General features: G+C 34.3%; 3 protein-coding genes across 5 annotated transcripts; 2 read left to right on the top strand and 1 right to left on the bottom strand.

Moving 5' to 3' along the window:
* On the top strand, positions 1,875-5,793 carry LOC109352825 (tropinone reductase homolog At5g06060-like). Its single transcript, XM_019595016.1, has 6 exons — positions 1,875-2,137; positions 2,220-2,427; positions 3,187-3,403; positions 3,511-3,617; positions 5,419-5,603; positions 5,718-5,793. Exons 1-6 carry the CDS (start codon positions 1,875-1,877, stop codon positions 5,791-5,793), a joined length of 1,056 nt encoding a protein of 351 aa, XP_019450561.1.
* LOC109352272 (metal tolerance protein B-like) lies at positions 7,392-9,340 on the top strand. Its single transcript, XM_019594182.1, has 2 exons — positions 7,392-7,566; positions 8,009-9,340. Exon 2 carries the CDS (start codon positions 8,018-8,020, stop codon positions 9,299-9,301), a length of 1,284 nt encoding a protein of 427 aa, XP_019449727.1. The 5' UTR covers positions 7,392-7,566; positions 8,009-8,017; the 3' UTR covers positions 9,302-9,340.
* LOC109351572 (ras-related protein Rab11C-like) lies at positions 10,455-12,425 on the bottom strand. Of its 3 annotated transcripts, XM_019593060.1 has the most exons (4): positions 12,225-12,425; positions 11,937-12,124; positions 10,717-11,216; positions 10,455-10,674 (listed from the first exon to the last, which is right to left on the bottom strand). In XM_019593060.1, exons 2-3 carry the CDS (start codon positions 12,099-12,101, stop codon positions 10,731-10,733), a joined length of 651 nt encoding a protein of 216 aa, XP_019448605.1. In that variant the 5' UTR covers positions 12,102-12,124; positions 12,225-12,425; the 3' UTR covers positions 10,455-10,674; positions 10,717-10,730. The 3 variants fall into 3 exon arrangements, with proteins under 3 accessions (XP_019448605.1, XP_019448603.1, XP_019448604.1); XM_019593058.1 differs by having other exon boundaries at positions 10,455-11,216; positions 12,225-12,424; XM_019593059.1 differs by having other exon boundaries at positions 10,455-11,216; positions 11,937-12,119; positions 12,225-12,424.

The following is a 13,511-nucleotide window of genomic DNA, read 5'->3' as shown; positions in this document are numbered from 1 at the left end:
CAGACAATCTTTAGCCAGGCTTGGTATTTATTGTCTATCATACCCTTAGTTTTTTCTTGCCCTCTACAACTTTCCTAGTATACTGTGATGACTTAAAAGTCACTTCATCCCAATATTATCGTGGTTCTGTTACTTTTGTGAATTTATTTAGAAAGAAAGAAGGGATAGTGTTGCATGCGACAATTTTTAGCAGCCCTTCTTTTAAACTTTAATAACTTTAACTCCATATATAGTCAACTTGGTTTTAACTGCGCTTACTGCTCCAGGCTTGAATGTGATCTTTGATCTCCTCTCACTGTGGCACAAGACTAGTTCATGTTTTACCTAGGGTTATTTTGCAAGTTGATTTTTGGAGTAGAATGAAGTAATAAGAAACTTTATGGTCATGAAATATATTTGTGACATGATTTTTGAAGCATTCCCTCCCTTTTCCCTTCCTTCAAAACACAACTCTCAATGCATCCTATTTGAGTTGTTTCTTCCTTCTATTCCAGTTAGATACTTAGGTCTCTATGATTTGTATGAACAAATATCGTAATGATAATTTTTACCACTCGTTCACTTCTATCTTAATGCATTCCATTCTTTTTTTACTTGTTAGATATTGTAACATGAGTGTTGCATCATGCCCGAAAGCTATATTAAGTTTTTACATTATTCATGATTAATGCATAAATGGTTGTTTTCTAGAATGCAAGTATTTTCCGCTGACAATATATCATCTCCTATTTATGTTAAATATTCTTTCATCTCCAAATGGTTGTTTCCTTTTTGTTTATCTCACGTGCCAATTATCATGGATTATTCCACCAACAACTTTTTAGATGAACAAATTATTGTATGAATTATTACTGCAATCCATAACGTGCACCTAATGTGTGCTCGTTATTATTATTTTAAATAAGATAGCCTGTGATTAAGCCAGTTCGTTAAATCCAAGAAACCATGTATTTCATAAAAGTGTATTGGTGTAAGAAAAAAACAACATTTATAAGAATATGCCGGAAGAGTGTGAGATTCTAAGATTTTCATGTTGATAGGAAATAAAAAAATATATCTAGAAAGTTCCTTGAGAATCTAAAAATGCAAAGGGAATGCTAATATTGAATTCCTACCTTTTCCAATATAAAAATGTTAAATTTTCATATGAATGACAAAAATTATTAAAATAGTATAAATTATTTTTTATGTTCTTCTCCTTTTACTCTCCAGAGTGTTATATATCAATTAAACATGTTAAACAAGAGAATAAAATTGAGACATCAATTAATATCTTAATTATCCCTAAACGTATAATTATTAAAAATAAGTTCACATTTAGATATTCTAGAGTACTTTAATTGTCATTATTATGTTTACCTTGTCTAATATTTTCTTCTTCATTTAATGTAAAATCATTCATCACAAAAAAAATGATATAGTAGGAATATACAATAAATATTATTTAAATCAATATAATTATTACATCTTTTAGAGAACATGGGTTTAAATGAGATAAGTAAATTAGAGCAAATATAGTATAAAGACTAATAAATTAAAGTGTCAACTAAATCTTTTATGGTAGAATGATGAAATTGACATAAACTAATGAATAATTAAATAACATTTTATTTTATTATTATATTAATTTTAAAATAAGATAAATGATTAAATGGGATTTAAATCAAATTAAAACTTATGAATATAATCTTATGTGACTTTCATAAGAATAATATAAAAGGTGGAGTGACAATACACCTATTCTAAGAATAATTTTAAAATTTTTATTTCATATTTTTGTTATGAAAATTCAACGATTTGACTAATAAATCTCTTATATTAGATTTGAATTGGTGGATATGAGAAAACTATAAAGTATATAACCCATTTAAATAATGTTTCTGAGTGATGTGTTTGGAGAGGACATGCAGTGGAGCAAAATGTATGAGACATGTCTCTGTGCTTTCCCAAATCCATTACCGTCAAGCCGCAATGTTTCTGTTTTGTTCACCACTTCTTTCAACTTCTCCATTTCACGTTCCCCTCATATCAAACCTTCTAGAACCAAACCCATTATGATGTTGCACTCTCACACCAATAATAAGTGGACCCTTCACGGAATGACAGCACTTGTTACTGGTGGAACTCGTGGAATTGGGTACAAAGATTTCAACTTTATTGCTTCAGTTTTTGACCCTTTTCCGTTCTTTGTCTTAAATTGTGATTTTTGTATGTAAAAGGCACGCCATTGTTGAGGAACTGATGGGTTTTGGGGCAAGAGTGCATACATGTTCTAGGAATGAAGATGAGCTCAATAAGTGTCTCAAGGATTGGAATGATTCGGGTTTTCAGGTTAGTGGTTCAGTTTGTGATGTTTCGGTTTCACAGCAGAGGGAGGCTCTGATGGAAGCAGTTTCCTCTGTCTTCCATGGCAAACTCAACATTCTTGTAAGGTTTTCCTCTAATTTTTTTATACATTAATTATTTGTTTTGTTTTGTTTTTTTCCTTTTTAAATTTGAAGCTTTGGCTTTGAAAATGTTCTCCACTAGGGGTAGCAATCACAACTATGTGTATGTATGTCTTAGTCCTGAATTTATAAAATTTGACACAACTTAGGGCTTGTTGAGGTAAATAGCTTTATTAAGTGCTTATGTTATAATATTTTTTGAAATAAACTAAAGATATCGTTTTTCATGAACTTGCTTGACAAGATTACCGAAATAAGTCAAAAGTAGCTTATAGAAAGGCCATAGCTATTTTCATGACTTGTTCTCTTAAGTTTATTTTCATAAGCTGATATCGCAAATCCAATTAAGCTCTTTTGAATTCCACCTTGGTCTTGTGTAACCCATTTTAGTCCTTAGAAAGGACTAGTGAAATACTAGTTTTCTAAGCTCAGAGGTAACAAAAATAAATTTCAGGGGTTAAGTTGCTAGTGGATAACACTTGCAATTTTATTTATAATCTGATGTATATCAGACCATCAACACTTTGCACTCGGGTTTGAGTAATCCGTGTGCTCTTTCAATAATTTTTTATTCGCTGACCCAAAAAATTAAATTTGCGAGTGAATAACACTAGCATGGACCAGGTTACTAATTTCCCTTTTTTCATGCTCTTTCGAGTCAAACTGTGTACAGATATTCATTCTGTATTATAAAACCAATTTTTTATTTATTTATTAACCTGATTAATTTGACGTGTAGGTAAACAATGTAGGGACAAACATTAGGAAACCAATGGCAGACTTCACAACTGCTGAGTTTTCCCGTCTTATTGATACCAATTTAGGATCCACCTTTCATATATGCCAACTTGCATATCCACTGCTGAAAGCATCAGGAGTGGGAAGTATTGTATTTATCTCATCTGTTTCTGGTTTTGTCCCACTGAAGTCAATGTCTGTTCAAGGAGCAACAAAAGGTAATTTACCTATTAAATGCTGCATTGAAGCTTGCTTTAAAATGATAAAATGCTGTTATGTTGAACATTTTATCAAATTTCGAGGATTTGTTTTTTATTGCTTTTAGGGGCAATTAATCAACTTACAAAAAATCTTGCTTGTGAGTGGGCAAAAGACAATATAAGAAGTAATGCAGTTGCACCTTGGTACATCAGAACTTCAATGGTGGAGCAAGTAATTCTCTTAACTCTTTATCCTATAGCCATGATTTAGATTTTAGAATGAACTACCAATGACAATGACATTGAATAGATCAACAATGCTGGACCATGGTATGATAACACCAACACTTTTTCTTACATTTTTAGGAGGGAGTAGGGGTTGGATGCATGAAAAACTTATTCTCTGTTAGAATATATGGAAAGATATCGCATAGTACAGCTACTATATCTTAGAATATTGTAGAGTGTCCTAAATGATCTCTTTGAAGTTATCCTATCTCTGATTTGTTTGCTTATTTAAATAGGACTATGGTTTTTTTGGAAGGAAAATACTTCATAATATTAATGAGAAAGGTCAGCTAAAGCTGCCTGAAGTACATCAAAAGGAGCATACTGGCTCCACATTTTTGAAGGGGAATCTATAGCATGACCTGCTAGCAGATGAGCTGGCTTACTAGAATTTTCTGCTGATATAGCCTAAGGAGAAACACTCAAACACACCAACTAACAACATACAATCATGAATTATTGGCTCCAAATCACAATGAATTATTCCTCCCTTCATAGAATTACAATGCAGCAGTGAATATGAGTTTACAATGAGCTTTTTTAAGCCTCTGACATGCGGTGTTTTGATGCCCCATCACAAAGCCAAACCTTCCACCAACAACAGTTGAACTTCATACTCCAAAAGGTAACTGGCAGAGATAATTATTGAACCTGCTTGGTCCCTGATTATCGCTCCAATCCCAGTAGAACCTCCACGGGAAGTCGGAAACACACTGTCCACATTTAACTTGACTCAATCACATGGTGGGCCGCTCTATCTATCTCCATCTGGAACTCGACAAGACTGGTTGGTGGATCGTGAGACATCTGCATTGGCCTCTTTGAAATCAATATGCATTCGTAATGCCTAAGGTTTAAGACAGTGTCACTCCCCCTTCCGAATACTCTAACAAATCATAACCACCAATTCAGTGACTTCATCATCTTTATGTTCCACTAGATTCTTCAGCCATTCCCAAAAATTCAGTGTCATCAACACACAAGGACAATGGCGATCCATCCCTACCACATCAAACGGGCTTCTGAGTATGATCCTAACAAATGACTCAGAGACTCTTCACAGAAGAATCGGAACATTGGTCCCTTTAGAGCACAGTTTGAGTCGTACTGGGCTACTGGCAGTGCTCCAGAGAACAATCTCCAAACCAAATGTTGAACTTTCATAGTGACTTGAGGCTTCCACAACCTATTCCAGTTAACTTTTGAACTACAGCCGACGACAATTAGGACTAAGAATATAGTACTAGTAAAAATAGGACTTGTGTTTCTCAATCTCATACTATTCCAAGACCCTATTGTCTCTTTTCCTCCTTCTCTACCAACATTGTCCGTTCAACATTCATTGGCTGCTGTTAGACCATACAAATTCATTGGCTAGGTAATACTGAGACAATAATAGATTCTTAATTGACCTCCAAATATCTGAAGGGGGGTTTTTTGAGTTAGACATTTTTCAATTTTCCAATCCTATAATCAGACCATTCAGGATTGTGATCTGAAATGAAAAACACGAATCTCAGACATTTTATTTCTTAGCCAAATTGTAATTTGTGTGATTTCCTGACATAAATTTGGGTTCTTCCAATCAACTTTGTGAAAATGCTAATGGTACCCTTCCATTCATGCATTAGAACATTGCATTTGAATCATAGTCTGCAATGACTTCTATAATGCTCTGAAACACTGAAGTCGAATGCAGCAAGAAGAGGTAAAATATTAGCTGACTTTTCCTCTGTTATTTTTAGGTGCTCAGCAACAAAGACTATTTGGAAGAGGTGCACTCTCGTACTCCCCTTCGGCGCATAGGAGATCCAGCTGAAGTCTCTTCTCTTGTTGCCTTTCTTTGTTTACCAGCATCATCGTACATTACTGGCCAGATTATATGTGTCGATGGAGGGATGTCCGTGAATGGATTCTACCCAACACACATGTAAAAGTTGCAGCATACGCCACACACCCCTGCTTCTTACTAATTTCCCCTCCACTGGCCACTCCTGTGGGGTATTACTCCTATTGAAGGGACAACTCTTGTTCAAAATTGAAGGTTTGAGTCTACTATAAACCCAGCAACCCCTGCTAGGCCCTTGCAAGGTTCTGTGTCCTCTCCTCTAGATTCATGAACTACTTATTCTTGCTATAGTGCAGTGGCTATTTTTTTTCTTTTCTTACTAAAACACAATGTTGTGGCCTGTGCTATCCAATTGAAGATTTTCAATAATTTTTTTCATTTATAGTTGTAACTTTAAAATTCACATGATCCAACTTTGATGTATCTTCCAAATGACATTGGCCATGTTGTTAATAAGATGCATTCTTTGGCAAGACAAAATTGATGTTTTTTTATTATATTAATTGCGAACCATTAATAAAGTGTTGGTCTAATAGTGTAAAGTTTTACTATATTCATAAAGTTTTATTATGAGCGACACTTGTTGGTAGGGGCAATTACACACTCTAAGAAGGGGGGGGGGGCGGCAGGGAAGGAGAAATGAAGACAATCATCTATCTTGTTTGAAAGTACGAAACTTATAAAGATGAGGATAAACTAATGATAATGTTAGAATATTTTTTTATTTTTCCTTTAAAAATGTAATTAACAATGAGAAATGAACAATAATATATAATTATATAACCTTACTAAAAATATTTAGTTATTTTTACATTTTGTCTCGCACAAACTCCAAATTTAGGAAACTATAAAAATAGGCACATGGATGAGGGTTTGAGAAACCCTCTAAAACCTTTCATTCTTTTTTATCCAACTGGACAAAACATATGTGCTTAGGCTTAGATTAAAAGCAAGACTTTAGTGTTTGATACACTTTATAATATTTAAAATAAGTAAATAATGTGGAGTCACCTTGAGTTCACCTTGAGTTTAAAACAGGTTGATAAATGCAATAATGGAAGTTTGTCTTAATAATTATAAGGTTTAATCTTGTTGTCAGTTATATGTTTCTATATTACTATTTCAAGGTTGTGGTCATGGGATGGATAGCTTGATAATATCGGATAAGAGGAGGAAGAACAAGACACATATGATGTGGATATTATTATTATTATTAGACCTCCGTGGTGACTAAAAAAAGAATTTAATTCCTGAGAGTAACACTTGTTGAGAAGGACAACCACACATCTGAAAATGATTAATTCTTTATCCAAAAGATTGAAAAAATATCCTTAATAATACGAAAAAAATAGTAAATAATCACAATTCTTATTAACTAAAAAGTAATAGAAAGATATTGCTTTAGTAATATAAAACCAACTATATTTCTATGGAAGGGAATCCACTCATTCCAGGAGTAAGTTTTTTAGACTTACTTTGTATCATAGTCATCAATTTTAGGGAAATTCAATTGTTTAAATTAATGAGTAGATCTAAATCACTAGATTTCTCTAGAATTAATGACTAGGATGAGAATTAAATTTAAAAGACTACTCTTAAGTAATTAGATGTCCCCCATATTTCTATGTAGGTAAAAATGTCAAAAATTATGAACTATGAGAAGCTTAATACAATTTATACTAAAAAAAAAGTTATTATGAAAATATTGTTATACACTTGTACAAAGTGACTAAAACGGGGGAATATGTATCTAAGCTATGTTTGTCCCTACCTAATTTGGATGAGACATTCCTTTTGTACTCCTCCAATGATATTGCAGACCCCTTTCAATTAACATCATAAAGACCCCTTTCAATTAACATCATAAAGACCCCTTTCAATTAACATCATAAAGACCCCTTTCAATTAACATGAAAGACCAATAAATGTTTTATTTGAATCACTATCACCCTTATTCATTTCCTCAATCCTAACCCCATCATTCTATTTTTGTTTCAATCACACATCTTTCTCTCCCTCTACCTTGCTTTCTTCGCTTCTTCTGGTACGCTCTTTTATTTTATTTCTCTTTCTTCTTCTTCAATGCCAAATTCTCACCTTTTTCTTCATGCCCATGTATTCCGTTTACTTGTTTTATTTCCATATTATGATTTTTTTTTGTAGACTTGTGTTTTTAGCTTTGACCCTAACCATAGAATTTTATACTGATTTCTTTCTTCAATTTGAAGTTGTCAAGTTTCTCCATAACCAACCTCAAACTATTTAAATGTCATATATATATATATTGAATTATACACGGTTTCCTTCAATTTGTATGTCACAACCTTTTCAGAATGTACAGACCATGGCCTTTTCCCCCATCTGCAATGTTGTTTTGATTTAAATGTTCTTTCTGTTGTTGATGTTATTGTTGGCAATCTAATAATCCAAATGACAAGCCTTGGAAAGGGCTTTTCTAAATGAATTGTTTATTTTACTGGATAAAGCATCAATTGATGGAGGAAATCAAACACGATAAAGCACCTATCTCGGAAGGAAGGTCCAGCCAGGAAATTGAGATACCTGTTATCTCCGAGAGTCTTGACGTTGGTCCTAAGACAATAGAATCATATTGCAATTCTGTTTGTGCCTTTTCCAGACAACAAAACAGTGCTGCAGCATCAAAAGAGTCCGCGAAGTCATCAAAAAAGCTTTGTGGAGTCATAGTTTTATATGCTGTTGTCATGCTTGTGGAAGTTGTTGGTGGTATAAAAGCCAACAGCTTAGCTGTCATCAGCGATGCAGCACACTTGCTTTCTGATATTGCCGGATTCTTTATCTCTCTCTTTGCAGTATGGGCTTCGGGTTGGGAGGCAACACCACATCAATCTTTCGGCTACAATCGCCTTGAGGTTTTGGGTGCACTTTTGTCTTTGCAGTTAATTTGGGTGATATCTGGTTTTTTGATTTATGAAGCAGTTGGTAGAATTCTTCATCAAAATGACGAGGTGAATGGTATGCTCATGTTTGCAATTGCAGCATTTGGGTTTGTTCTTAATTTTTTCATGGTTGTGTGGCTTGGTCATGATCATTGTCATCATCATGGCTTTGGAGTCTCAGATCATAATCATAGCCATCATCATCATAGCTGTGGAGACTCGGATAGTGATCATGGTGACCATCATTACAGGGGACACTCAAATCATGATCATGGTGACCATCATTGCAGCGGAAACTCAAATCATGATCATGGTGAGCATCATTGCAGTGGACACTCAAATCATGATCATGGGAAGGAGGGACTACCTAAAGTAAATGATGAGGAGAAATTTGGCCTGCTTTCAAGTAATCAGAGTAATAGTAATGTCTTAAACATAAATCTCCAAGGGGCTTATTTGCATGTCATGGTTGATATGATCCAATCTGTTGGAGTGATGATTGCTGGAGCCATAATATGGGCTAAACCAGAGTGGTTAGTGGTTGATCTTATGTGTACGCTTATTTTTTCTGTCATATCATTGTGTACTACAGTGCCCATGCTTAGGAATATTTATGGCATTTTGACGGAGAGGACACCAAGTGAAATAGATATCATTAATTTGGAAGAAGGCCTCAGAACTATAAGGGGAGTGCAGGATATTCATGACTTGCACGTCTGGTCCATAACAGTTGGTAAAATTGTTCTATCTTGCCATGCAGTAGCTGAGTCTGGCATCAGTTCCATTGATTTACTTGGTAGGATTAAGTATTTCTGTGAAAAAACATATAAAATACAACATGTAACTATACAAATTGAGTAAGATTTACATCCACTCATATTTTTTTCTCCTTGTTAGTTATTCGCAGGTGCATCGTCTTACGTGTTTTATTTTATCCTGTTCTTGCTTGAAACAAATGAATACTTGATAATTAGCATATCAGTCCTGAAATGTAACAGGAGTATTAAACATTGATAAGAACATAATACTATATAAATTAAAGCATTCTTCAAATTAATAAACCTTTTGTTGTTGTTAGTGATAATGCTGGTTCTGGGTGAGTGGTTTCTCTGGTTATGCAACCAGTAATGCTCTCCTAGCTGAGTTGCTTGATATTGATCATAGATTAAAAAATGCGGGATCTAGGATTCAAACCTGTTGTTTGTTAGACCGATTGTTTGGATGTAGTTCAGCTGATTGTTTGGATGCACTTCAGCTCGTTACCTCACTGATATTCATATCATCTTCACGCTGTGACTATAGATAGTACAGTTCTGCTCGTAAGGGGAAATTGGCAGGTTAGCCTTTGTCATGTTCCTCTTTAGGCAAATTCCAGTGCAGATTTCATGTCCAATTTATGTGTCTGCAACAGAAACCCCCTTGAAGATATGACTGTAGGCCCTACTGATTTTGCAGCACCTGCTGCTTGATGATTCTCGAAGCTTAGTTTCTAGTTAGTTTTTGTTCTTTGTTTCCCGATTCATAAAATAATAATGAACTGTGGTATAGTTTTTGCAAAATGTAACACTAATTTAGTGTATAATTACAAAAAAATAATTCCAGAGTATAAAGAATAGAAGAAATTTGAAACATAAAGTTAACATCTGCATGAATAATAAGATCAATGAGTAATCGGGAAAAAATTCAAATGATTCAAACATGCATCTCTCTTCATTTTACTCTATTTTTTTGGTACTACCAATAATATAAGAGAGATTGCAAATGAAATGATCATGTATTCTGTCTGGACTTACCTCTTAAAAACAGTGCATTAACAAAAGAGTTATGTTGGTGAATGCCTTCTTTAAGGTACAAAAGGAGAAAATTGACATTGAAAACTATGTTTAACATCATGGATATGTTAAAGCATCATTTTCCAATACAAAAGTACTTATTTTGTCTTCTTAAAAATGGTAAGGGCATTTGATAAATCTCCTTAACAAAACCCAAACCATCTTAAATGGCATCTCTGAGCTGTTAGATTCCAATTAACCACCCTATATCATCAATATTTGTCAGTTCCAGTTTACATAAGTTAATGAGTCACTATCATATAACGGAATCAGATAATACAAAGAAACTAGAAACACTGTTGTTTTTAAAATTTCACAAGCTTCCTCATCACAACAATGAAAGTAAATGTACTCTACATGTTTCTCTCTCACCCATAAAGAAGTAAAAAAGAAAAGGGAACAAAATATAATTGGGGGAAATACTATCTGCTAGAAACGCATTATCATCAAATGTCACATTAGGTGGAACAGCAGCCTCTCTTTGTATTCACAGATGAACCAGCAACATCGATGGTGGTTCCTTGACCAGGAAGTGAAGTACCAACGGATGCTTCCTGCGCTGCCAGTGCTTTTTTGCTTACAGTATGATAGATCTCACCCAATACGGTTTGGAAAGCCTTCTCAATGTTGGTTGCTTCAAGTGCAGATGTCTCAAGAAACGAGAGACCTTCCTTCTCGGCCAATGATTGACCATCACCCTCCGAAACAGCTCTGAGATGGTTCAAATCAGATTTATTCCCAGCCATCATGATAACTATGTTAGAATCCGCATGGTCCCTCAATTCACGCAGCCACCTCTGGACATTGTCAAAGGTTTGCCTCTTAGTTATGTCATATACAAGGAGTGCACCAACAGCTCCTCTATAATAAGCACTGGTAATGGCACGATACCGCTCCTGACCAGCTGTGTCCCAGATCTGCGCTTTCACAGTCTTTCCTTCTACCTGTAGACGAAGATAAAGAAATAATGATCGGTAACCAGTAATACTGTAATTCAATTTCAAACAGGGATTCATAAACTATTCTGCACATCATCATTCACCTGATAATATTGCTTTCAAACATGTAGAAAAAGACAAGAAAAATAACCATGTAGTAAGACTATAATTCAATCAAGTATTCATAAACCATCTCTGTCTATCATCATGTTCAAAACACCTTCAACATCCACCATACAATTATTAATTTCAACACTGAAAGAGCAACGCATTCATAATATTTGGTAACTGGATTATCACAGCCATTATTATGCGAGTTGGCACTTGACACACAGAGAGAACTGTTCTCTCTAATTCCACCCCTTTTAGTCTAAATCAAATGTCTTAGTTTTTTTTATCTTATGTCATGATCAGAAATGTACCAATCATGAAACCGAATTACGTTTGGACCCGTTCTAACAGAATGCCATAATTTCCAAGTTCTCTCATTAGAACTGAAAACTGCATACACCAAAAGAAACAAATCTCACAATCATTGCATAGAGTATTACTACCGATGTTCCTCGGAATAGGATCTGAATTATAAGTTCCTAAATCCTAAACAATCAGTGGTTTGGACGATAAAAAAGAGTTAACACTGCAAATAACATAGAAATTCAGGTAAAGCAAAAAAAAATAACAACACAAAATCCAGAAATGATAAAAGTAAAGGATGAATGTAAAAACCTGAAGAGTCCTGGTAGCAAATTCAACTCCAATGGTAGATTTGGACTCCAAACAAAACTCATTTCGAGTAAACCTAGAAAGAATGTTGGATTTACCTACACCAGAGTCTCCGATCAAAACAATCTTGAACAAATAGTCATACTCATGGTCCACTCTGTGTGCCATGTCACTTCTCCGATTTCTCTAACCTTCCAGATCCAACACAATAACGAATAATCATTCAGATCCAATAAAAAAAGAACGAAGCAATAGATCTACGAAATGAAATCAGAAAGAGAGAGAACTAACCGTTAGAGAGAGAGAGAGAGAGAGAGAGGAATTGAAGGTGAAAGGGATAATAAATAAAATGCGTATAAGTGAATGGGTTTAGCGAAGTTGAGAGAGTGAGGTAGAGAATTAGAGATAACTGAAACAAGAAGAAGAACTAAAGAGCCTTATTTGGCTGAGTTGGCCAATCAGAGAAAACGGAAATATCGATCACTGAGAAAGCAATTCTAACGCCAAATAAATAACCTACTTTATTAATTTAATTAATTAATTAATAAATAAATAAGGTTTACCTTTTTTTAAATATTTTTGCTTTATAGAGAAGAAACGGTGTCGTGTTGTGAAATGTGACAAAGTTCGTGTGTGAGATGGAGCTGCACTAAGCATTTAGGTGACCCTTGCCAGTGATTTTCCACGTTTTTCTTTGTTGGCATGTTCTGTTCCTTTTCCTTGTGTTTGTGACCAAATTGAGATGCTTCTCCTATCTTTGCCTAACCAATCACTACCTTGGTTCGTGTTTTTTCTATGTTATTAAAAATAGAAGTTATTATATATAATGATTATCAATTTTCTTAGATAAAAATAATTCATATGGATGAGAGCTGATAGTATAATAAACCTTTTGCATTTTAAGACATTTATCTTTGTGAATAATTCAAAAAGAGTAATAAATGTACTCATATATATATTGTAAAGTTTTGTATATTTATCTTTGAAGTAGGTAAATGATTTTTTGGAGGCTAGTTTGCTCCATCCATCCATACACTCTTTGGCTCTTAATATTAGAATTTTAGTTGTTTAAATTTCTAATACCGTGCTTGTTGAAGTGTGAATATGTATTTCAATGTGAACTATCACAACACAGTCATTGAAAAAATAACGCCGTTGCCGGGATCGAACCCGGGTCACCCACGTGACAGGCGGGAATACTTACCACTATACTACAACGACTTCATGTTTTTATGCGTCCATCTAAAAATTAATATCCTTTTATAAATACCCTCAACTCTCCTAACCACTATAGTGTACAAGTAAACATTTTTCAACTTTTACATAAGTGGCAAAGCAATGAATTGTGGAAAAGATAATGGGGTGTGAGAGTGGATGGGGAAGAACAAAAAAGGATTGAGTGAGGAAGGAGGGGTTAAGGATATTTTGGACAAAAATATATAGTAATAGGTTTTTTACTACAAATGATATCTCTTACATTTTGAGTAAACACTTAATTGCTTTCGGGTTGCGTGGTTGACCATTTCAACAATTATTGCTTACATGAATTGAAGTCTTTATCTTTCCCTCTTGTGTAAT

The sequence above is a fragment of the Lupinus angustifolius genome, chromosome LG07 (genome assembly GCF_001865875.1).
Source record: "Lupinus angustifolius cultivar Tanjil chromosome LG07, LupAngTanjil_v1.0, whole genome shotgun sequence".
In the NCBI taxonomy this organism is placed as follows: domain Eukaryota; kingdom Viridiplantae; phylum Streptophyta; class Magnoliopsida; order Fabales; family Fabaceae; genus Lupinus; species Lupinus angustifolius.
Note: the sequence above shows the minus strand (reverse complement) of the source record. Positions and strands in the feature narration are given on the sequence as shown.